Source organism: Pseudopodoces humilis, chromosome 4 (assembly GCF_049639895.1).
Source record: "Pseudopodoces humilis isolate 2021_Gansu_Grassland_sample_001 chromosome 4, ASM4963989v1, whole genome shotgun sequence".
NCBI classification, from domain to species: domain Eukaryota; kingdom Metazoa; phylum Chordata; class Aves; order Passeriformes; family Paridae; genus Pseudopodoces; species Pseudopodoces humilis.
Genome location: NC_142203.1, coordinates 73,655,779 through 73,682,525, shown reverse-complemented (window position 1 = coordinate 73,682,525; position 26,747 = coordinate 73,655,779). Strand labels below are relative to the sequence as shown.

The 26,747-nt window shown below is 38.8% G+C and overlaps 1 protein-coding gene across 2 annotated transcripts; it reads left to right on the top strand.

Annotated features, from left to right (window-relative positions):
* The first annotated feature begins 1,948 nt into the window (after window positions 1-1,948).
* Window positions 1,949-13,776, top strand: SYT4 (synaptotagmin 4). 2 transcript variants are annotated; one of them, XM_088054674.1, is made up of 4 exons: window positions 1,949-2,418; window positions 5,146-5,954; window positions 7,519-7,639; window positions 10,283-13,776. In XM_088054674.1, exons 1-4 carry the CDS (start codon window positions 2,385-2,387, stop codon window positions 10,588-10,590), a joined length of 1,272 nt encoding a protein of 423 aa, XP_087910800.1. In that variant the 5' UTR covers window positions 1,949-2,384; the 3' UTR covers window positions 10,591-13,776. The 2 variants fall into 2 exon arrangements, with proteins under 2 accessions (XP_087910800.1, XP_014112513.2); XM_014257038.2 differs by having other exon boundaries at window positions 5,146-5,960.
* Window positions 13,777-26,747: the final 12,971 nt, after the last annotated feature.

Below are 26,747 nucleotides of genomic sequence, written 5' to 3'. Positions count from 1 at the left end.
TCTTCAGTCTTCTTACACCCAAATTCATTCCAGATGTTTGTAAGAGGAACAGTAGTGCCAAGCTATACTCTGCACTATATTAAAAGGAATGGGATGTAATGATGATTAAGGTAGTGGGAATGATGGAGAGATTTGGAATGAGGTGCTGGAATGCAGCAGGAAAGGAACCTGGGGCTCCTGCTCAGTGGCAAGTTGAACTTGGGTCAGCAGTGCCCTGGCAGCCAGGAGGGACATCCCTGTCCTGGGGGCAGCAGGCACAGAATGGCCAGCCGGGCAAGGGAGGGGATTGTCCTGATCTGCTCTGGGCTGGGGCAGCCCCACCTTTAATATTGTGAGCAGATTTGAGTGCTCCACAGCATAGGAAAGAGATGAAGTGTGTCCAAAAGAGGGCTATGAGGATGATGAACAATCCAGAGGTGAAACAGTATGAGAAGTGGTTGAGGGCACTTAGTCTTTTCAGCTGGAGGAGGTTGAGGGGGGATATCGTCACTGTATGTAACTGTATTTATATTCTGTGTATTTCTCATGAGAAACAGCAGAGGGGCAGGCACTGGTCTCTTCTCTGTGGTGATCAGTGACAGGACATGAAGGAACGACCTGAAGCTCAGTCATGGAGGTTTAAGCTGGATGTTCAGAAAAGGCTCTTCCCCCAAATAGTGTTTGGGCACTGTAACAGGCTCCTCAGGGCAGTGGACACAAAACCGAACCTGACAGAGTTCACAAAGCATTTTGACAATGCTCTCAGGCACACAGTGGGATCCTTGGTGTGTTCTGCTCAGGGCCAGGAGTTGGGCTTTGATGATCCTTACAGGTCCCTTCAAACTCAAGATATTCTATGATTCCATGATCTTTGTGCTTTAATTTTTCTAAAATCCCAGGGGCTTCACTGATTTCACTGAGAAGGAAGATTGTGCTTTTAAATGGGGCAAGACATACTAGCTTCCAAGTGGCTGACCATGGAGTAAGGTCATGCAAGACTATGTCTGCATCTGGATTTTGTTATTTAGAGAAACAACAACACCTGTTTCCCATTTACACAGAAGAATTAGCTCCAAACCAGGCTGCTATACTTCCATTTGAATCCAGGAGGAGTCAGATGCCAGGTGCTGGCTTTTGCAGCTCTGTTTCAAGGAGTTAGTTTGATTTATTATACACTGTAGATGTTCTAGTTACAGGCAGCCCCGCTTTCTTGTCCTGTTCCCCCCACAATTCTCTTGTCTGCCAGAGTCTCCCTGTCTCCCTGCCACATTCTCAGTTCACACTGGGAGACAAGACATCTATACCAGTAAAATCTAGAAGTATCTAGGTAAAGTCATCTCTTTCCCAGACCTGCAGGAAGATCAAGAGGATTTCCAAACTGGGGGCTGAATGTTTATGTGTGGGTAGATGTTGGCAGGAAGCAGGAAGGAGGCACAGGGACAAGTCACATCTGGAGTTCTTGTGACTCAAATTCAGTAAATGTATCACGTCAGTCATAGGAAAAACGTGCCCTGCAGCTGGAGCTGAGGTGTCTGGACTGTCTCTGGTTGGCAACTCTTTCACGTTGTTGTAACCTGTACAGCTGATAGTTAATTAAGTAAATGAATAGATCTTACCCTGGCAAAAGAGGCACACCCATGTCTTTCAGAGGGTGCGCTGAATCACAGACGTTGCCATTTCACTGTCTGTGTCCGGTGAAGGGGTGTGTGGGGGAGCTCATAACCTGCAGCAAGGCAGTTAAAATAATCAATGAGTGCGTGTTCAGTCCCAAGACAGGGACGGGGAGGGGGGAAGGAGGAGGGTGTAGGAAGGGAGAGACAGAGACAGAGAGGAAGGGAGGGAGGGTGTGGTGGCTAGGGAGAGGGGGAGGGAGGCGGGAAAGGTGCTGATTTCAGCCCTGTAGCGTCAGGATTGCGTCAATTTGGGTTTCAACCACGTACTCAGTCTCAGAGCGGAGCTACTCAGAACAGCCAAAACAGGAAGGGGGTTGCAAATCAGTGTGCAAAGGGGAGGACCGAAGGTTCCCCTCCCCCCTCTCCTCCAGTCCCCTCGCAGCCTCCTCCTCCTCCACTGTCCCCACTGCTCGTGTCTTCAGGTTTTGGTTGGTTTTTGTTGTTTCCTTTTTTCCTCTTTCTAATTTTTTTTTTTTTTTTCCTTTTTAACTGCACTGGCAAAGACGTTTACCCCGGCGCCGTGAGAGCGGATAGCCAGGGGACAGCAGCGCAGCGCGCTTGGTGCCCCTGGCGGGTCGCTTGGCATCCGGAGAGGCGGCTCCCGCATCCCGGACAGGCGGCTCCCGCATTCCGGACAGCGGCTCAGCACCGCGGACAGCGGCTCAGCACCGCGGACAGCGGCTCAGCACCGCGGACAGAGGCTCAGCACCGCGGACATCGCTCGCCACCAACATGGCTCCGATAGCGGACAGCCGCCAGCAGTTCGGTAAGCGCGTCCCGGCTCCCCGCACCCGGGGCCGGGCGATTCTCCCCTCCCAGCGACAGGAGCAGCATCTGCTGAGCCTCCCGGTACCTCCCAGTATGCAGCTTGTTGAGGGAGATCTGGTTTTCCCCCACTTCTCTTCAGGTCTCAGAAGTTGAGTGAATTTGCTTTCTTTCCCTAATCTCTCTTCCTTCCTCCCTCCCCGTTCCTCCTCCGTGGTAAAGTACCGGAAGAGATAAAGAGATTTTGGTAGGTGCGGTTTTGGAGAAGAGAGGTTTGGGGTTGTTTTCTGTGTCTGTGTTAAAGTAACGTGCATCAAGAGTTAGATGATGATAATGCATCTTGTGCCACAGAGAAAATCTTTCTTCAAGTCATTCTTGGAATAGTTGCCATTCCTTTTATTATTATTGTAGGTCAAGTGTTAGTTAAAGTGAAAGGACATTGCTAGGAAGATGAAAATACAAATTTCAGTGTTTTTAGCTGAACAGCTGCATCTTAACCAACCCGGACTCATTGAGAATAACAAAGATGACAATGAACTTTTCAGTTTGGCTCTTTCAATTCACTGCATGTAGTGTGTTACCAGAAGTTTCAGAAATAGTCATGTATGTGCACTTACAAAATGCATAAGTAAGTTGCTTTAGTCAGAAAAGCAGTAAAAGGGAACATTTCTGAACTCTGCTTTACAAATATTGACTCTAGCCTATATTACTCTTGCTTTAGCAGTGGTTTGATTCAAGGATCACTCCACTGACTTAGTGAAGAGACTCCAGATTTATATCACATAACTGGAAAAATAAGTTCTCCCAGAATCAGTAGGTGATGTTTTCTACTAATGCACTGCCTTGAATATTAGCCAATTGATTATGACAAAAGCAAGAAATTCATGTTGTGACACAATTAGTTGTAAATATAAAACCATTTTTGTTACCATTTCATCTTCTTTCCTATTCCACCCACTTGAGGTTTCTAACCACACTTGTGACATCATGCTTGTCTAATTACTTATTTAAGAAAGATAATTAATATTTTAAACATCAAATTGATTCTACCCCTACTTTCAGTAGTTGTAGAATTAAAGTAGAACATAACAACCATTAGTATGAAAAGTCTATTATTTCATGAGAAAGTATTGTAATGCACAAACCATTCTTAAAAGATTCTAAAATATTCTGATTAGTTTTCAATTACTTTTAGCTTTCTATTTTTTTATCATGTATATTTCAATTTCTGCAGCCCAGGGAATTTTTGAAACTCAAACCCACGTGCTTAAGTTAGGAAAAATACTTTTTGGTTATGTGTATCGTATTCAGTCATTTCGTTAACTTCTTGCAATTAAGTATGCAGACTAGTACAGCTTGGAAGCATCAGAAAAGTGTCATAAAAAATTAATAGCCAGGCCTGATCCTTTCTGTGCTGGAACATTATGTCCTACTTTGCTCTGATAGTATTGTTGTGGATTTTTTTTTTTTTTTTCTGAATCATCACACTAAAAAGCAAAGGTGTATTGGCAGCACATTTATCTGCCCAGCTTTTGCTTGGATTAAGCTGATTTACTAATACGGAGGGATAGTTTTCCTTTACTCATCCAGAACGACCAGAGAGAAACAGAACGGTTACATAATTGCCTTTATGCATAAACAATGTCATGACATTAATATTCTACTGGACATCCAGGGTTCCAGGGAATAAAGATTAAGCTCTGATTGTTACATTGTGGGAGGTTTAAACTCACTTAGTAATGTTACTTATGGGCAAAATTGGATTTCTAATTAGTTGTGCTCATTTACCCTTTGATGCATGCTTTGAAGGCTAATGATACTCCATATGTAAATAATATATCCACATGGCAATGGAGGTTGTAACACTTGCTCAAGTTTCTCTTTATTCAACGTAAGTATAGGATTCATATTAAAACTGTAGAGAATTATGTTTTAACGTTTTTTCTTATATACTTCTAAGAAGTACTGACCCTTTCTGTGAACTCCCTGTAAGATTTACTTCAGTGTCTTAAATGTAAAGCTTAGTAGCTATTAATGATAAACTTAACATGATTTTTTCAGCTTTGAATTCACATGTGCTGCATAATGTCACATCCATCTGGAAAAGACACCTGCTATATAATTATTCTTAATTTTATTGATAGACTTCCTCCTGTAAAGTATTGAAAAATCACAGTGAAACTCTTGAGTGCTATAACCTCCTATTAAACTCACTTCTTCCAAGAGATACCTCCAGGCAATTATGGGACCAGACCATTAAAAAACAACTAATTGAATGTACAAAGTATTCTATGAAACATTATGGAGAGCAGATGTAAATAATGTATATTTCAGAGTGTTTTCTAGCAAATCAACAAACCTCCATAAACCCAAAGCTGAAAACAGCTGAGAGATGGTATTATTCACAGACATATAAGCTCAGAAACTACTGAGACAGTAGAAAAATTATGAACAGTGATTATTATTAGGATGGGAATAGTATTTTCCTCCCTAACTTTCCACATATGGAAAAATTCTAGCATAAAAAGCATGTCTTAGAGTGGGACTGCACACTGGTGCCTGCAGGTGGCGAGCAATGTGTACAATGCAGAGCATTTCCAGTCTGTCAATCCTGCTAATATCACCATCTCGTATCAGCTTGTTTTACTGAATTATTGCTCTATTAAATATCATGCAGAATTTAAGGTATTGCTGCTTATGTGCTTGTTGCTATTTATTTGATTTGCAGATGAAATTCCTGCAGTGGTTGGGATCTTTAGTGCATTTGGCCTTATCTTCTCTGTCTCCCTCTTTGCTTGGATCTGCTGCCAACGCAAATCTTCCAAGTCCAATAAGACCCCTCCATACAAGTTTGTCCATGTTCTGAAGGGGGTTGATATTTACCCTGAGAATCTCAACAGCAAGAAGAAGTTTGGAGCAGATGATAAAAATGAAGCAAAGAACAAATCAGCAATGCCAAAGAATTCTCTCCATCTTGACCTCGAGAAGAGAGATCTAAATGGCAATTTCCCCAAAACAACCACAAAAATGCAGGGCTTTCCAGATCTTGAAAATTCATCTCCTAAGCATTTTGCAGAAAGGAAGAAAGATTCAGTATCCCCTGATAGCATTAAATCCATCACTTCACTCTCATCTGAAGATAAACAAGACAAGCTAGGAACTCTTTTTTTCTCCTTAGAGTACAACTTTGAGAGAAAAGCATTTGTAGTGAACATCAAAGAAGCTCGTGGGCTGCCAGCAATGGATGAACAGTCAATGACTTCTGATCCCTACATCAAAATGACAATCCTGCCTGAGAAAAAGCACAAGGTGAAAACCAGAGTGCTGAGAAAAACCTTAGATCCAGCTTTTGATGAGACTTTCACATTTTATGGGATCCCCTACAGCCAAATTCAAGACTTAACACTTCACTTCATGGTCTTGAGCTTCGACAGATTTTCCAGAGATGATGTCATTGGAGAAGTCCTCATCCCTCTCGCTGGAATTGAACTCTCGGAAGGAAGGCTACTAATGGACAGAGAGATCATCAAAAGAAATGTTAGGGTAACATCTTTTTTATTAAAAGTTTGAAATTGCTGTGATAGGGTTAGCTATGATTCTTGTGTAATGCTGCTGCCATCTTGGAAAGAAAAGCCAAAAAGCTCACCTTACAATTCCTGAGATGCTTTGCTAATGGCAGTGTGAGGAAGCCATTACACAAGTGCAATAAAAAGAAAAATCCAAAAACATTACAAACAGCATGTTGAAATAAGTTTTTAATGCCCTAAGATCTAATTTCTTGTTCACCTGGTCCAGCAGGTTTGAGTGGACCCACTCCAGTTAGCTCAAGCAGACTCAACTCCCACTGATTCACTTTTAATTGCTTTTCAATGAAAGAATAAAAATATTTATGTATTATTCCCTTTATCCTCCATCCCCTTTTATATTTTGCACCATTCTTTCTTAAATCTTACTGAAGTCAATGAAAATGTCAACTGCATGGGCTGTGTAGCACATTCTTTAGGAACGTAGTAGTCTTTAGTTAGGGAAGTGGGACCTGCTAAAGACCACATTGCTGATGTCGTAGCATGTACTTGCATGTTGGTCCTGCCACCACCTTGTTTCTCATGAATTATGATACAGGTTGCAGCTTTACTAAAGGTAGTAAGGGTGAAGCCATAGACTTGCTGGAGTTACCAAGAGAACTTCCTGACTTCACTGGGACAAAAATATTTCATGCTGTGTTGTCTCAGTTCAGACCGGAAGGGTCATTTACACCCACCCCAGCTGAACCATAGAAATGCACAGGCATCACACACACACATCTCTTAAATCTCTGCTAAGGAAGTGGAATGTGTATTGACGTTCAACATGATTGGTCTGAAATGACAAGCATACTGCCAAATAAAATAAAAGTCAATTAGGCAACATACCGATAGCTAATACTGTTATTTTGCACTTCTAGCACTATATGACAACAAATACGTTACTGATTTTTGTTGATAACTTATTGGATTTTCTGGTATACAAGGTACTAGCTTCTCTTGTTTCCCTTGCCTTCTTTCTCCCTTTGAAATAAACTACTCCTGAAAATTCAAATCAAATAATCATAAAGGAAATCTTTGATCTCAACTTTATTTTATATGTATTATACTGCTTTAGAGAGTGTCAGGGGATAAGATTTCACTGACAGTTTGAATCTTTCCTGTTTAAAATACTTTACTGAATAGTTTTTCTTTACTTGTACTAGATTTTTATTCCCAATATATCTTTATGCAATTTTGCTTTGCTTAAGATAATTTTCTTTTTTAAATGACTTTTTTTCCCTCTCAGGATTTAATTTCTACTCTCCAAAGACAGTAATTTCATATCAACTTATATTGTCTATTTTTTTTTAATTTTTGTTAAGTCTGATAACCAATTATAGGAAAATTTATATAACTAATATAGAGGGGAATTATACTCACTATGTAAATCAGAATAGCTCCATATGTTATGTCCTTTTACACAGTTTCAGACATTTCATAAACCTTTTCAACTCTGTTTTAAAACTTGGTCAATATAATTGCTTATAAATAGTTCTATTCCATTTTTTATTTTTTTTGTCCTTTAATTTCCTCAGAAATCATCTGGTCGTGGAGAATTACTGGTCTCTCTCTGTTATCAATCTACAACAAACACACTCACTGTCGTTGTTCTAAAAGCCAGGCATCTACCTAAATCTGACGTGTCAGGATTATCAGGTAATGGTTTTAATAATGAATATGCCTGAAGAATATAAAGGAGAATGACAAAAAGACAGCTGAAATGTGGCATTTCAGAGACTAAAAATATTCCATAAATGCAGGTGTTTTTATTATTTACAGCCTATTCATTTTATTCATATCTAGGTCAGTGCTTTATTTCTAGGATATGTATTTTACAAATTTGTTCTTCAGTCTCATCAAAAAAAGGTGACATCTGTTAGCAGTGGAAACCAATGAGTTTTATGATTGTCTTGAACAGAACCCATCTGCCATAAGCGTGGGATGTTGTTTGCAGATACCAAAAGCTTTTATTTATGAAAAAAAAATAAGAGTTTATTTGTAGAAGATCAGTATTGAGTGAGATCATCATATGATTTATGAAGAAAAGAAGCCTCTTACTCTGTGTTGAATTTGGCCCACTGAACACCAACATTTTTTTGGCAATGTGAAAAGGTGAGCTGTGCCACTGCTGGGAGGAGGCTGCAGCATGACACTCTTGCTTTATTGTGAGCCAAACTTGCAGTGCACTAAGAGGGATCAGATTTTATCCTCTCTTCTCCCTGTCTGCTGCCATTTCTCATTCAATGGAACCTCCTCAGAAGACAATTCTAGAATTGAACATAGAAGACATACAAAGGCTATATAACATAATAACAATATAAAATTCAATGTCCTATTTATAAGACTGCCACACAGAAAAACAGTACACAAAAAAGGGCTGTAGTACCACATCTCCTGCTGCTTCTTTATAGAACTTGTAATCTTTCATTTCACTCAATATTATGAAAGAAGCAGAAGAGGAAGTAGTTTTGGGGAACACTGAATAATTCAGTGTCACTGAATTAATAATAATATCACTGCAGCCAATAATACAGTTTTTCTGTTTCTCATACTGCAATTTACCTGGAAAGTTAGCCCATCCTGAATCCAATGCAACAAAGATATAGGTAACTCTCATCAAGTTCCATTTAAATCTTCCTTTTGATCTAAATTTTGTTCACATATCAGAAGGAGAAGGAATGTATTTGAAGCCCAAAAATTTACTTGACTAAAAGATACAAAAATCAACCCTGAAGTCACAGGAGATAGTGGTGGTTTCATGAAGACAGCATGACAGCTAGCTGATATCAATAGACCTGCCTGAAGTTTACCCAAGTGGGAAAATAACTCAGTAAAAAAAGCACTCTGAGTCACAGAATCCACCTGGACCCTATGGAACATCCATTTTTTACTGCACCTCTTACAAGTAAAGCTATAAAATTTATTTGCTTTTCCTACATTGCCCTAGAGAGCCTTGCTAAACTATAATGAGAATGCAGTATTTCTGCAGGCAGCCATGTTGCACCTGGACACCTACTTCATTTAAACAGTTTTTCATTATTTTCTGTTCATCAGTAAGGCCAGGTGCAATGGACATTTGGGTGTCAGTAGCATGCTGCACTTAGGACAGCCACAATTTCCTCTGTGGCTTTCCCCTCATCCCAACATCAGTCTTGGAGAAGGACAGTGAAATCTGGTAGACTATTATCAGTTCAAGCAAAAACAACTTTTACTTACCCAACCATTTCACTCTGATAACTGTGACATAAAATGTATTAGACTGTTTGATTTTAGTATTACTTTTTTAAAAAAGTATTCAGGCATTCTTGATTATTAATTTGGCTGATTATTTGCATAAACTAACATGTTTGACTGGGTTCAGTAAATAAGACTTCGTACTACATCACTGCACCATGAGAACCTGGGAACAGGCCCACAATTTCACTGAATAAATGCCAAGGTAATTGAAAGGGTTGATTTTTAAAATGTCACCTCTGAATGAACAAATATGGCCATTATAGAAGATCATAGCAAGGAAACCTCACAACAATTAAATAATTATGAGGAATGCAAACACTCAAAGTTGGTTGGCAGCAAAAAATATGGACATTTTCCCTTCTCAAAATCAACAGCACAGGTGTAAAGAGAGATACACATTCCAACAGCAAATATACCCTCACATTTAAAGTTTAGTGTCAAATTTATTCAATAGCAATTGGTGGCCTCAATTTAATCAGGTTAATTGACGTCAGTAAAACCCCAACAGAAATATCACATCCATTTTCTCAGCCCAAGTATATCCACTCCTTTCTGAAGATTTTCTATTTATGAGTTTGATTAGTGCTGGTGATTATACCCAGTAGAATCTATGAAAAGCAAATTACACAAAAATAAGCAATGATACATATTTTTAGACACCTTGAGAATTTTGTATACTTTCAGACCATCTTTGAATGTGGTAGAGGTGTTCTTTTTTTAATGGACTGCAGGACAAGATTTATCTCTTGAAGGAAACACCTGCATTTGATTGCAGTCTAAAGTTCACTGCCTGCCTTGAACACAATTTTGGTGCCCATAAAGGGAAACTAAAGAGGTTAATTCTTATGTAAATAAAAAATTTAAAAATATATTAGATGAATAATGTTTAATAACTTAAAATAACTATTCATTGTGATATAATGATATTGAATATTATATATATATATATTATAGATATGTATATTATATGTTAAAGTAAATTACAGAATTTACCAACAACTGGACCAAGCAATCTCTAAACACTGTTCAATATCTGATCTGTGCTTTTTCTTTTTATTGCAGACCCTTATGTCAAAGTGAACCTGTACCATGCCAAGAAGAGAATTTCTAAAAAGAAAACCCATGTGAAGAAGTGCACCCCCAATGCAGTGTTCAATGAATTGTTTGTTTTTGACATTCCTTGTGAGGGCCTTGATGATATCAGCATTGAATTTCTTGTTTTAGATTCAGATAGGGGGTCAAGGAATGAGGTCATTGGCCAGTTAACCTTGGGATCTTCAGCAGAAGGAACAGGTGGAGAGCACTGGAAAGAAATTTGTGAATATCCTAGGAGACAAATTGCCAAATGGCATATGTTATGTGATGGTTAGCAGCTTAGAGAGGGGTTGACCTTAAAAATTATATATATTTCCATTGGCAAGGAGCAGTTTGTTTTTTTTTTTTATTTGCTATGTAAAATTACAAGCTTTTAACTACAAAACTTTTTTTTTTCAAGAGGGGCAGGGGATTTGAAATAAAATTGGATTGAATTATCAGAACAGAAGGTAACTTAATTTTCACATTAAATAACAGAATTTCTATTTCATTAAACTTTAACATAATAAGTTCAGATTAATATTCTTCTAGAGTTTAAGTGGCCTGTAAATTCTAAAGCACTGTAAACCTCAAGAAGGAGAAACTTTGTTTTGAAAAGTCACTTATTAGTGACTCATATATAGAAGAAGAAAACCTTATTACAATATATCCAAAAAAAAGACCCCACCTGTGGCTTATTAGGGAAGGGGATGGATCTATAAAAGCCATGGGGATTGAGGGTGAGTAGGGGGGGAGTTCTTTCTGCCCCTCCACCAAAAACCTTCTTTTATGAAAATTTAATTAATATTTGTAAGTTTTGGTTACTTATACTTTGATCATCCCAAAGAATGAACATTTTTTCAACATTTTGTTTTACATATCATGTTGGGTAAAACTATTATTTTTAAGTGTAGAACTATTATATAATTTCTTACACTTGCATTTTTTAGTAAGTTTATATATATAACTTTTTTTATTGCAGTGACCAAAATAGATACTTCAAACTAATGATCAAGTTAGCATACCTTTTTTTGTTAAAAGGGCTCCTTTACGGGTGACTGTACGTGTTACAGTATAGCTAAAATTTGGAGTTAGATATGGCTTGCTTTTTTTTTCTCTAGGTAAGATTACACTTTAAACATTTCAAGCCATGCAAAAGAATTTCTGTTGAGATGAGGTAACATACAGGATATTACAATCAATTACTTTTCACCAATTATATTTTAACTATTCACTGGTACTAAAAAAAATTGATCCTTTTTTTGTTTTCTTTTTGTAGTTTCATTAAAAAATAAACAAAAAAGTGAGATAAATAAGAAAACCTTATTCTGCTGTTTAACTTCCTGTGTTTAACCTCCTGGACTGTAACAAATGCCATTACAGTCAGTACCAATATCCAAACTTCAGTGTATTCTTAAAATATTGCAGGAGAGAAAACCAAATTCACTTTATAATTTCTCCAATATTACATAGAAAAAGTACTTGGAAAGTACTTTGATTATATATGAATTACTGTACATTACTGACTGTACTGACAATGGTGGTGGAAAGGGAAAATAACATCCTGACTTCATGTCAGTGTGACACGTGTCTATTTAAACTTAAATTATGTCACGCTGAGGAAATATCAAGTGTAATAATAACAAGGGTACAAATAAAGCATTTAGACCTGTGAAATTTAGTCTTGGTCATACCAGATAGGTTTTTAGGCTGTCAGAACTATAGCACAACTCTAAGCAGATTATTTCCTAAAGTTTGTGCACTAACTTCTGATACAGAATTGTTTGCAAATATTAGTCCTACTTCATTTTCAAGTACAATATATATAAAGAAGAAGATAGTGATGTTAGTTGTCGACATAAGAAGGGTTAAAAAAGTGGAAAATGATTTTCAGTATTTTTGCATACATCATTTGTCACATGTAATCCCATTGAAGCAAATGAGACTACTTGGGAACTAAGGTACTGCTCATTGTGAGTAAAGGTAGCAAAATGGGCATGCCAGGTTAGAACAAACCAAACATACATTGAATGTCAATCTACTTTCATTAAACAACAGACCTAGGTCCTACTTAAAACTGTTGGGGATTTGTTGTCTACTTTACCTGTTCTCATATGGCCAAATTATGTTTGCAGGAAAGGACACTGAAATATGAAATATGCAAGTAGACAAATAGTACTGGAAGAATTCCATTGAGGCTCTTCCAGCTTTTGTGTCAGTATTTTCTCCAGTTTTTGAGAATGTGTTTGATACAACAGTGTTTATAGATTTCTGTAAAAATACATTTTCAAAATAACATAAACATGCTTTTTATGATAATGCTAAATGTAAAAATATTGCGTATTGTATGTATAAAGGAGAGGAATCTTTTTTGATTATTTCTTTAGAAAGCTGATTAACTGCTTAAGGGCTAGAGTTTGCCAGCCACATTCAAGCAGAGCTAATCCAAAGCCACCAAATGAAAGGAAAGATGCCCACAGGCTTCAGTGGATTTTGAGGTGCAATCACAGAGCAAAACTCTTCTGAGTCAACCCAGAAATGTCACTGGGACCATGGATATGGGGAAACTTTGTTTTATCCAATGTAGACTGGGAGAGTTTAGGTCAGTACAACACAATCAGAACTGTTACAACTTCTGAAAAGTAAATAACTAAGCTGGAAATGATTGTATCAAAGAGAGTGGGGCATCTTGCAGTTAAAAAATATGGAGGTTTTAGTATGCTGGCCCATAAGTAGTTCATTATCTCTAGAAATCAGATGACAGGCATCATCTGTCTCCAATGAACACAAAATATGACATTAGGGGATAACAACTCATCTTTTTGAATTAATGCTGGGCTGTGATGATCATCTTTCATTTTGTATCCAGCAAGTCGTCACCAATTTATTTATTTTTGTTTAATTTTTATAGCAGCTTGAGGGTCAATATTTCTACTAGCTAAATGTCAGTTTTTGTTGGGGGTATGGGGGTTGAATGGGAAAAGGAAGCAAAGACATTTTTATTAAATCTAAAAAAACCCTGTAAATAAATGTTGTTAGTTGTTTTTTGTTTTTTTTCATTTAAAGCAATTCTTAGTTGGGAAAGTTGAGTAAAGACGACTTGTAACACATTTTAAACCAGAAAGAGGCAGGAGAGCGAATGTTGGCCTGTACTGAGGTGAGAAATTCTGCTGTTTTATAAAGTATTCAATTCTCATTGTGAATATCTTGAACTCTGTTAAGGATACTGTACTGTATTCAACATGTAAAAAAAAAAAAAAAAAAGATGTTTGTCTAAGTAGCTTACAAAAATAATAACTCCTTTAATGGGAGACTATCCATGTCTGGAGATCTGTCGTAACTAAATACCTGATTCGTTATGGTGTTGTAACTTAATAGAAGCTATTCAAGAGGAAGCATGGTGTATGAGATTTTGTAAGTTATTTGTGCTGGTTCTGTATGTTGTGCCATGTGTGTAAGACAAGAATAAACTGCTGCTTTTGTTCATCCCATCCCAAAATAATTATCCCACCTATGTATCTTTTTTTTTCCCCAAAGATTTCTGCTATTGTTTGTGTTCATGGTCTACTCTCTCATGCCTCTATCAGAAAGCATTTGACTTGCAAAATCTTCCTCTTCTCAGAGAGGTGGATTAAATTTGTTCTGCCAAATACTACCCAGGCACATCACATGTTCTTTATTCCCAGCTGCTTGCTGAATATGAGTCCTGAATTCCAGCCTGCACTCAGGCTGGAACACAGCCCACGACAGAAGATATGGGTCTTATAAGGACAGATATACAGATGCAAACAAGAATGTTTTCTAATACATTAGGTAGAAACAGCAAAATTAAAGTCAAATTATCCTACTGTCATTCTAGTTGTTTTCCAGAAGCAAAATATTTACCCTGGCCAATAGTGCTGTACCACTTCCTTGTAGACAAGCAAGTCATGTCAGGCTCCGGCTTGTCAGGTGAGTTTGGAAGCTGAGGCAGAGAAAACATTCATTCAAGTGCTATACACAAATACAAACTTTGCTGCGGTGCTCTCTAAGATTATTGGAGTATTTATTAGCACAGAAACAGAAGCCAGAGAAGGAAGAAGGCAGCTGCAGCTGGGGTATACTCTGCCATTTAATGACTCCCATTGTGAGCTCCAACACCCAAAAGGGATCCCTGATCCTTGTCACAGAAATCAATTACGGGATTCACAGATGTATAAAATAGAGCATCTTCCACAGTTATAAGCTGATATATTCTCTCTGACAAATCTCCTGTTCCCAGGTGACAGATACCAAGTGTTAGACTGCTCTTCTCCATCACATCCAGGCACATTGCATTGTACAGTTCTCCTCAAAAAATGGTGATTTTCACATGGTTCACATTCCAGACCCACTTGTCCAGGATGGAGATCAAGAAAGTCTTTATGTTCTGATCCAGAATGCCTTTATGTTTTCCACATACAATGCAGGTGAGCCTCAAAGCTAATGTTCTAATTTCTATTTGTACCTCAAATTGCTACAAGAGACCATTGAGAGAGAGAGGCCTTGCAGATATCCTTCTCTTTACAGGACAAATCCCCAAGGTCTAACTCTATTCTGTAAGTCTGTTGTATTTTATGGCATCATGGATAAAAACATGCTTAACATGTGGTAAAAATACACAACCACAGATGGTCATACACAACACTTTTTTTTTTCCTAAAACAAGATTCAAATATAGTCTATGTAAACTGCTACCTTTTCATCTGCTCCCTCCTTCATGATGTCTCATGGAGGTGCTGAGCAGCTCACAGCACTCTTGTGGCTGCTATAACTGGCACTGACACTTATTTTCTTTGCTGATGCTCCTGAGCCGTTAACTCAAAAAATCCTACCCAGTTCTCACAGGCTTTTTCCGTATTTTTAACCCTCCACAACTGAACGACTGTTGTAACACAACTTCAGTCTGGAAGCAGCACTGTAGTACAGCTGCAGCATGGAAGAATTTCATAGTTAGGTAGAATCAAAGGATAAAAGTCAATAAGAAGGGAAATGAAAGAAGTTAAATGCTTTACTATGGTTTTGCTATGCCTTCATTTTTACACCAGTTTTGTCATTGTGAGTTTCTTTACACAAACAGAGAACAAGAACATCCTGCAGTCACAAGTGTGAATGCTCTGATTGCACCACCAGCAACAAAACCAGGTGTCCTGAGAGATCTGTCGACTTGTGTTTGAGCCTTCCAGTCTCAGCTGCAGCAGGAGACACCACTTATGCCTCCACACCTTACCCTACTCCCAGCGCTCTGCAGTCACCCCTGACATGCTCTGAATAAACTCTGGCAGTACTGTTCATGTCCAGATGGAAGAGCTGCAACACTCCAAAGGCTGGAAAAGCTTCGGCAACAACCTGGGTCCTGCAAGGACCAGTCGTGCCAAGATATCACCAGGGCAGGTTGGCAGATTGAGAATGCCTCCCCATGTGGATGTTCTGTTCCAGTATCTCTCACCCTCCTTTTCTCGTCTGTGAGAACACAACCTGTTGCTCCAGGATGAGGCTTGCTCCTCTGTCCCACCCCTGTACACTGAAAATCTTGCCAGCTTCTGGCATGTGCTACGGCCCACCCTCACTATTCACTCCTCCTGAAGCTGCAGCAGCCCCAGCCATGTAACTCCCACATATTTTAAAGTTTCTGTAATAGTGTAACTGCTTCTCTTTAAAAAACCAGCATGTCACTCACCCTGCAGATCCTGCAGGATTTCTCACTGTGAATCTTTCTGGCAGAAACCTGCTCTTAGGTCAGAAAAGAACAGGCTGGGTCTGACTGGAAAGTGCTCAGCCTCCTCTCATCCTGGCAAAGGAAATTTCACTCATTACTGAATCTTGTTCTTGCTCTTTGGACTGCAGGTTTTTATAGGTGACTCAGCTGTAAGAGGGCATGAGGTTTTGCATTTTTGTAAAGCATGGGATTTGGGTTTAAGTGAAACATGCAGGAAATTCGGGTCCCACTGGGTGACAGGTAAGTGCTGTGCACTGAAAGCAGCTTCGCTGGGGCCGTGCTCGCACACAGGGCTGAGGTAGCAGTCATGTGCAGGAGTTCTGAGTCACAGCTTTTTGGGTTGTGACTTAAACTAGAATAGATTGTTCACAATATAAGTTAATGTTGCAAAAAGTCTTTCTTCCACGTAAGAAATACTGTCTTATGAAAGGCTTAGTTCCAAAAAAAAAACCAACCAAAAAACCCCAAAAAACCCAAGAAGCACAAAATCCAAGATGCAAAATGAAACACAGTAAGACTGTTTACTTTAGACATTGCAGGTGAAAAAGTATCATTGTGAAACAGTATCATGGCTGTTACAGCTAAGGGTGCTGTATGGTGACTGTGATATTTAATTTAGTCTTGAAGACAACCCCAGGGATAACCATGAATTTTCTCTGATAGATGCTGTAAATATTCTACATGGCTCAGAAAACACAACTGTTTTTGTGGAAACAAGAAGCATTTCACAGTATCACTTGCCATATTGATTCCATCTCCATAATACCCTCTTAATGAAATAGCCTTTAGGATTGTGTGAATGAAAGTTTCTGCTTGAAGAGGGAAACCTCTGCATGCCTGTGTCTGAAGTGCCTCTGTACACTGATTTGTGGGGCAAATAAACAGTATTCTAGCCTCAATTTTCCTTTCAATATCATGGGATAAAGCTTAATAACATCAATAGCAGATACTAACTTCATGAATTTTGTTATGAATTATTATTTTTGTTGTTCTTCAGGGTTGTAATGCAGATCTAGGGACTGCATTTTCTAGAGATAAATCACTCAGAGCTGTATGCTGCAATAGATATGGAGAAGAAAGTAGATGTGAATCACAAAAAGGTGCATAAAACTGATACGAAACAGGAACAAAGTCAATGGAACTAAAATATTTACAGTAAGTGATTTAGGTCTATAATATTAATTTCCTATTTTTTTCCTCATACTTCTGTGTTAAATGCCAAAACTGTCCTGTAATGGTGAATGAATGAGAGTTATGATATGGTATACAGCAATCACGTCACTTTTAATCTGTGCAATAAATTTAAATGAACAATAAAGAATTATCCCAGGCTAAAATCAGAAGTTATATTAAACAGAAATAAAAGATAGATAAATAAATCAGCTTGAAGTGCATATGAATAAAATGCTGTCAGCAGAGAAAAGGAGGTAGAAGTCTGACACTTTTACAGAACAAGCAAAACCAAGGTGCAGTTGGCCCCGATACACATTTTTAAGTCCTGTGAGGAGCAGCTGAGGGAGCTGGGAAAGGGGCTCAGCCTGGAGCAAAGGAGGCCCAGGGGGCCCTTGTGGCTCTGCACAAGTCCCTGCCAGGAGGGGACAGCCGGGGGGGTCGGGCTGTGCTGCCAGGGAACAGGGACAGGAGGGGAGAAAATTACCTCAAACTGTACCAGGGGAAGTCCACGCTGGACTTCAGGAGGAATTTCCTCACAGAAGAGTTTGTTGGGCATTGGAAGGGGCTGCCCAGGCAGACCCTTGGAGGTCTTCAAGAACTAACTGGAAGTGGCACTCAGTGCTATGGTCAGGGTGACAAGGTGGGGATCAGTCACAGGTTGGACACGATGGTCTTGGAGATCTTTTCCAACCTTAGTGATTCTGTGATTCTGTGATTTGTGTTGGTTGTTTTTCACTTATTCACACAGTAAAAGTGGCATACTATTATTTTAGCCTGCTTCGATATACACTGTGTGCAATGGTGTTGCCTTTCCTTTGAACAAAGGCTGCAAGGTATGAGCATTGCACGTCTTTATTTGTACAAAAATTGCCTCAGGGACTGTCAAGGTTTCACTGTTAGAAAGTGCTGGGCCAAGGCCGATGCTGTCAGGTCTGAGCTAATACAGTGATCAGGAAGCTCTTGTCCCAGGTGTTCCTCTAGTATCCCAGGAAAAGCTTTTTGCTTTCATTCCTCATTAGGAGACCCAAAGAGGGAAATGTATGTTCAGAACAAAAGATTTGGTTTACTGCTCTGCTCCAGGCTTTTTAATCACTGCATTACTTTCTACTTTTTTCAGTAGCTACTAAAACTACCTTAGTTATGCTGCCCTGATATGTCCTTTTCATAGGTGTGAGCTGATCAAGAGCAGCCCTGCCAAGAAGGACTTGGGGTGTTGGTGGATGAGAGGCTGGACCTGCCCTGGCCATGTGCACTCACAGCACAGAAAGTCATATCCCACTTTGTGTCCAGAGCATCCTGGGCAACAGGTAAACTGAGGTGATTTTGTCTCTCTGCTTCCATGAGACCCCACTTTGAATGCTGCCTCCAGCCCTGGGGCTCTCAGCACAAAAAAGACCTGTTGGATTGAGTCCAGAGAAAAACCATCAGGATGAGAAGAGAAATGGAGCATTTTCTATGAAGAAAGGCTGAGAAAAATGGGATTGTTCAGACTGGAGGTAAAAAAGCTTTGGGGTGACCTAATTGCAGCCTTTCAGTACCAGAAGGGAGCCTAAAAGAAAGTTGGAGAGAGACCATTTACAGAGTAATGTAGTGAAAGAATGTCGTGGTTTTAAACCAGTAACTAAAAAAAAAATTACTTTTTTTTTTTTTGCTGTGAGATATGGATTAGAGCAAAAGCAAAACAGGCTTAAAGCTTAAAAGGAATAAAGAAAGTTTATTAACAAACTACAAGAATAAGAACACCAGAATAAACTTCTAGAAAACCTTTTTTATCTCCTACTACCCACCATTCTTTTGTTCACATGACAATATAGAGACAAAAACTTTGGAACTTTGGTGTTTAAAACAGTCCTAATTCTTGCTAGAGTTTTTTCATCAGTCTTTGTAGAGAAACAGAAGTCTCTTTCTGCTAATCTATGGAGTTTCTCACAAGAAAACTATTTCTGTTATAGTTATATATTTCTGTTATAGTTTTCTGTTTCCCTGATGTCAGCTGCTCAGAAATGCTGTCATCAGAGCTCACTCTTCCTATTTCACATCACTCTGAGGTGTGTATGGGCCATGAGTTTAGGGATGCCATTTTAAGGATGAGTTATTCAAAGGCAAAAGTCTTCTTCATCTGTCTTTGTGAGCTCTACTGGAAAACAGTTTTCTCATTGCCCCCCAAGGCTTCAAATTTTCGCTTCACTTTGTTCCAGCACCTCACTGTATCACAATTACTCCACTTTTTACTCAAAATCTACACTTTGAACACTCTATTCCTCCCTATATACTCTGTCATGAATTAAAGGAGTTTTTTCAATACTTTATTGTCCGTTTCCATAGCCTCAACAGAAAAGTATTTCAGCTCATAAAGCATCTCCTTATTCTCTACCTTTTCTGAAGCTTAATTATTTTCATTACTGTCTCTGATAGTTTATAAAGTCTCTTTACATGTTGATTACTCTCTTTTTCTCTCTCTGGATAAAAGGATTAATCTGCAAGTCTCATCTGGGTAATGAAAGGGTTAAAATCTTGCCCAGGCTTTGTAGATGGTTCTGTGATCTCTGCCGGAGCAGCGGCTGCAGCTGTCTGCGATGGAAGATTCTTCATGGCTGCTCTGGAGAGTGTGGTCGCTGTCTCAGCCCATCGCAGGCCAAGATCTTTTTTCCTTTCTTTACTCAACAGTCTGTGGTGAATTCAGTCCCAGCAAAAACTGCAGCCGAGCCAGGGACCGGCCTGGCCCGGCCAGAGCCCGGGGCAAGCCCCGCAGGCCCCATCTCCCGGCCGGGAGCCGCTGGGCCCAGCCCAGCCCCTGCCTGGGCCGCATGGCCGGGCAGGGAACGGGAAGCCTGGAGCTCTGTTACCTTTCACAGCCAGGAAACAAAGAGAGCAAGAGAGCTCTGATTTTACATCTTAAGGTAGGGTTCACAAGCTGATCTCACTTTTCAATGGTCAAAACTGCTGTCAATTCTTAGAAATGACCGATAATTGGTCAGGAGAAAAGACTCCCATCAGCCACCAGCAACTTCAACTTCCTTAGCTCCCAAAACCACCTTAAAGGTAAAGTCACCCACCCCATGACAAAGAAAAAGAGAGAATGGCTTTAAACTGAAACAGAGCAGGTTTAGAATAGATATTAGATTAGATATTAGGAAAGCATTCTTTACTGTGAGGGTGGAGAGGCACTTGCACAGGTTGCCTAGAGAAGATGTGGCTGCCCCATCCCTGGAAATGTTCAAGTCCCTTCCAACCCACATATCCTGCTATTCACCCAAACAGACAGCCTACGTGTGTTACTCCCCCTGCGCCCATTTCTGACTGTAATGGTTCTGCTACATCCATAGCCAAATTCTGAATTTCTGATACAGTTACCTAGGTAACCACATCCTCACAGCCTTTCACTGAGACCTTTTCTTGGACATGGCTGGCATTTCCAAACTTCACTCCCACAAAAGTCTCCGGTGCTTTTCTGTGAAAGTACGCCTTTTCTGGCTTTGACTGTCCCTTAATCATTTGTGATATCCAGCCCTCCCCATAATTCTTTCTGGGACTTTTTTGCATCTCCTTACATTACAATTGGTCACACTGAGCAATTTTTAGTAGTTTTCTTGTTAAGTTGGCTAAACCTCAGGCTGATGCCTAGTCTCTAGTTATTCGTTTGTGGTCTAACATTAACTTCCACATGTTCTCATGTGTTCCTGTGCTTTCATGGAATAGAAATTAAGCTTCAAGAATTAGCCTTGGATTGTTGATGTCCAGTGTATAATTGTTTAAAAAGTAGTTAATTTTTTTTTTTTTTTTTTGCCTTTTTACCACTGGATGATATTTTAGCTCTGGCTTTAATCATTAAAGTATGGAACACTATGATATCTCTTAACAATTCATTTAGGTGGGTCAAATGATGCCTGTCTTTAATTTTTCTTAAGCCTTTCCTTGTTGAATCATGTGTGTTCCTTTATTGCTAATTTGGATGAACTCTGCTTTCCCACAGTTAATGTACAGATGCTGAAAAAAAAGACATCCCTTACTGTAATACATTCAACAGGAAACTTCTATTTTCTCCCTCTCTCCCTACAGCCAACATTACAAAGCTAGAGATCAAGATAGAAATGATGCTTCAATACTCAGTGGAAATTCCTGATGCATACAGCTGGGTCATCTCTGAGGTTTCATAAACTGAAAGTTTACTATTTATGATAAAAAGTAAAAACATACAACTAAGTTGAAAGTAAATTTGTGCCTAATGTCAGAGTAAGGCAACTTGAATTGACGCCTGAATAATAGCATAAGACTGTTCTCCATGGAGTGGCATACCTTGCCCATCAGTTTTGTTATGAACTTAATGTTTCAACTGATATATTTTCATTATTCATGTTGACACAGGATGGAAGGATCTTGTCTCACATTATGCCTTTCTGCTGGACCTGCCTCTCTCCCAAGAGGTTGTGTTCTTTGTCCATGAGGGCAAGCTTCACACAGCATTATACTGGAGGCAACCTTCTGGAAATTGTTACCAAAAACTACATGAGCTCAGAAAATATCCGCTGAGTGGAAATTATTACCAAAACTATATGTAGCTCAGAAAATATATCTTAGCTACAGAAATTTTATTGTGTTTGGTCTTTTCTTCATGTTTAGAAGGTCAGTATAGATTTTGGAAAGGAAAGAGTTTTCACAGACCTTTCATGACCTATAACAGATAGTTATTTAGAAATAAATTGAAGCTGGAAAGTTAGTATTTCAGTGTCTATTACATTAATTGAATTATTAATGCATTTATGACTTGAAGAATGATGGCTTTGAGTTGTTATTTTGCCCAGAAAGGCTTACTTTACTTTGGTAAATACCTTGCCAGGTAAATATTCTACCTCTGAGATCACTGGGTGCATAGACAGGCATCTCTTTCCATCACTCCTTTTAAAGCCTAATAATAATTAATAAGAATTAGAAGCAGGCATAGATATGACTCCTAGTGAGAATTTTTAGTTATGGACTTGGCAGTCATCGGGTAATGGTTGGACCTGGTGATCTTAAAGGCCTTTTCTAAGCTAAATGATCCTATGATTCTGAAATGAATGTTCTGCTGAAGGAAAGAAATTGTATCTGTGAGTTAAGAAAATAGTTAATTCATAGCAAGTAACAAAAAAACCCAAACCAAACCAAACCAAACCAAACCAAACCAAACCAAACCAAACCAAACCAAACCAAACCAAACCAAACCAAACCAGAAAACTGCTATAAACAATAAACGAACAAACAACCCCCCCAAACAAGTCCTACAAAACCTATGAAAGAAACCCAAAAAATAACAAAATGAAAAAAAAACAAAACACAGAAAAAAGAAATAGCCCCACAACACAAAACACTCAAGCAATTTTCTTAGTTCAGAATGGAGAGTAAAATCAGGTTATGTTCAAGATTGTCACTACACTCTTTAGAAATCAGAGCAACAAAAGCATCACTGTGCTTTGGAGTTTCTTTAGAAAATTGAATATCTGATCTTTTGAAGGAAGAGATAGCATAAAGGGGCTGTTATGTGTTATGTAATGTGTAAATTAACAGATGACACATCTCCTGGGTCAAGAATTGTACTGACCCAAAATATTTAGTATTTTATGCTTGGTTACCTTTGGGAGTATGCTTAATCCTTGGGGAAAAGAACACAAATAAATGGTGGGGACTTATCCACAGCACTCACATGTGGGAAGAGTGCATGCATCTGATGATTTTTATTTTATTCTGACCATAACTGGCTGTTTTCCTGAGGGATGATGGGTCAATCTGCTCTCAATAGGAAGGAAGTGTTAATGCTTTATATTTTATCAGGGTGATTTTAAATCTCTGTGAAAGTACATTTGCAAACCTTATGTAGATGAGTATCGCTAAGAATTGTTGTGAAAGTGATCAAGTCAGAGCTTGTGCTTGCCTGGCGTTTTTTGCCCTCTCAATGATAATTTGCAACTCAGAAATATAAGAGAGTTATGATACCCAGAGCTAAGAAATATCTGCAAAAAGATTATACTGTCAACCAACACCAATTATTATGATTAAAATCTGATGCAATAATAATGCCTGTCCTAGAATCCCCTTGACAATAACTTTGTTATATACACATGGCACTGCAAAATAGCATTCACACACACTTAACTGAATTTGCCCTTTGCATAAATCTACAATATATAGTACCTATATAAAGCAGGCAATGTTAGATATGAATCCTCTCTGAAATATGGTGCATAAAGATGATACAAAACAGGAACAAAGTCAATGGAACTAAAATATTTACAGTAAGTTATTTAGGTCTATAATATTAATTTCCTATTTTTTTCCCCTCATACTTTTGTGTTAAATGCCAAAACTGTCGTGTAATGGTGAATGAATGAGAGAGAGTTATGATATGGTATACAGCAATCATCTCACTTTTATTCTCTGCAATAAATTTAAATGAAATATACATTATCTGAAATGGTGTTCTCTATCTGAGCTGAAAACAGACATGTTCTCCAGCAATCTTCAAGTTATATTACCCCAATTGTGCCTCATACTTGTAATTTTTTTTTCCTCACTTCTGATTAAAAACATTTAAAAAAATTATCTTTCACAACCTCTTCTGGAACTACATTAATCAGCCTGTTTTCCTAATTCCTGATGGCTTCAGGGTACAGGAATTGCTCTGAACCCAAGAAAATTTGGGGAAAGGTAACTCCCTCTAAAGCAGCCATGTAGATGTCAGTCTGTGAATGAGGAAGTTAAATTTTTCCATTACAACCAGCGTCCAGGACAGGTGGTGCTGGTCATTTTCTGAACAAATGTAAAAAGAGTCAAGCTCAGCCAGACCACACCGTCAGCTGGTGAAAGCACTGGAGCACAGGTCTGATGAGGAGTGGCTGAGGGAGCTGGGAAAGGGGCTCAGCCTGGAGAAAAGGAGGCTCAGGGGGCCCTTGTGGCTCTGCACAAGTCCCTGCCAGGAGGGGACAGCCGGGGGGGTCGGGCTGTGCTGCCAGGGAACAGGGACAGGAGGAGAGGGAACGGCCTCAGGCTGGGCCAGGGCAGGCTCATGTTGGACACAAGGAAGAATTTCTTTACTGGAGGGTGGTCAAGCATTGGAACAGTCTACCCGGGGATGTGGTGGAATCACCATCCTGGAAGAGTTTAAGAGAGGACTGAATGCGGCACTTAAGTGCTATGGTTTAGTTGACAGGGTGGTGATGATCAGTCAAAGGTTGGACTTGATGATCTTGGAAGTCTTTTCCAAGACAATTGATTCTATTTAACAGTGTGTGTGTGCATCTTTGGGCCATCACTCCTCTCTCTGTGTAGCAGCAATATCTCTGATCAGTGCAGGAAACCCATATCCTGTTACGTCTCACTGGAATATGATAGTGGAGTGCTCATCTCTGTTGTTCACTAGTTTTGGCCATTGTTTTTTCTTGCAAATTAAAGTTTGTTTGTTTCCTGCATGCAGGTGTTTGCATGCACCTCCAAGACAGCCTCCTGCACTGAGATGGAGGGGATATCTGCTCAGAGTGCTGAGCAGCTCTGAACAATGTCAGTATTGTGCTGTGTGAGAGAGTGGGAGCGGGAACACCCTACATGGGTTCTGCTTGAAAAGCTGAATTACACCAGAATCCATCTATGAAGCTAGTCAAAGCAAATCATAGTGAGATTCTGTCAGGTGACAAAGAAAAATAAATAGTTTTTAAGGGACAATTCATTCTACTTTGAAGACATTTTCAATAGTGGATTTTTTTTTTAAATATCTTTGAAACTATTTTACTTGTCAAAAATGAGGATTGTCTGAGGCAGTATTGGTGTTTGACTACAGCTTTGTTGCTTTGATTAATTTATTAAAGTTTTACACCATTTTCAGTTTTGCATTTGCATACCACAGTAAGCAGAAAATAAACCTTTACCCATGTTCATTATAACAACATTGGTTCAGAGATTCTGAATAAAATCACTATGTATTTTTCTTGACAATGACACAAAATGCAAAGATTTGAAAATCTGGATGGTTTTCTAGTTTCAAATTATAACAGTTTTGAAATAGTGTTTTTCCTGTAAAACTGAAGTTATGTTTTCTGAATAACTTTGTTGCCAGGAATTTCATTCTGCAAATTTAACACACTTAAAATGAGACAGATTAACTGCAACCTGCAGGAATGAACAAACCTGAAGGAGCCTTTTAGTTTCCAGGGCTTTTCCAAGAACATTTTTTCTCATGTTAATTCATTCTACCATGTTGTGGAAGGGAACAAAACACCACCCAAACTGAAGCCTTTTTTCTGATGTACTGTATGTAGTGGAAACAGGAATAGAGAATTTGTGGGTAAATTCAAGTTATTTAAGGTAGTTGCAGCCCTATCCTTCACAGACCACTCTTGTAATGGGTGTGTTTCCTAGGGGCACACAGAGAAGTCTTGCTGGGTTCAGAGATGAAATTCTGCTATTTAGTTGTGTCCTTGAACTCGAGCTTTGCCACTTGGTTAAGAAACTTAACTGTGCACCTATTTAAACAGAAAAGGGATTGAGACATGATGCATTCCTGTTCAGGGTTGCCTGAACACAAGCTCTTCTCTGTTTGAAGTCCAATGGTTTAACAGAGATTAACGCTGTTCTCCTGTTCAGCCCAGTGATGAAATAGGACTCTGAGCCTCAGGGGTTTCAAGATAAGAATTAACATGAAATTGTTACACAACTTTCCTCAATATAATAGAGCTATAATACATCTCCATTTCCAATAATGTATCATGAAAGAGATGATTAGAAGCTAGAAGAGCTATACCAGATGGGTATCCAAAAAAACAACTGCAAACTTTCCAGTTGATGCTTTTGGATTTTCAGGAGTGTTCTACATTTTTGAGTCCAAAATGAAAGTCTGTGGTTCATTTTCTCAGAATTGTGCTTTAACAATGTAGTGTGTGTTATCACCAGTTGCCAGGGAGAAACACTGTGCACACGGGGTTAAGCTGCTATTTCTGATAAAACTGGATTCCCTGATTGCTGCATCAATGTTTTTGATTTTGATACAATATTCCAAACTTTATACAATGGGAAAATATAAGGACTCTTGATGGCCATGCTCAATGATTTAATAATGTGAGCTGAATAGAAGAAAGGAAATGCTCTGCAGAACAAGCTAAGCAATGTAAACAATGTTCATTCCTGAGCATTCTTCCTGAAAATTTTAAACTTTATAAGGCTTTATTTATTAAAAGGTAACATCAGTGAATTTTATCATAAATAAATGGACACTGTTCTCCCTTACTGTGATCACAACACATCCTCAGAAATAATAATTCATTAACCTGAAAGCTATTGTATATTTGAGACAAATAGTGCAGGAAACCTCTTATTTTTATGAACTTCAAAAAAAGATCATAATACTTAGTCTCTTAGCTCATTATTACTAAAGTACAAATACACTATTAAAATGAACTTTCAAACTTCTCAACTTCTTCTGCTGGTTTTCTTCCTGAATTTATTGGACTATCTACCTTCTGAGTGCTCCCAGTAGCCATGAAGGACTTAGCCAGTGCCTGTGTACAAACGAAGTTCTCT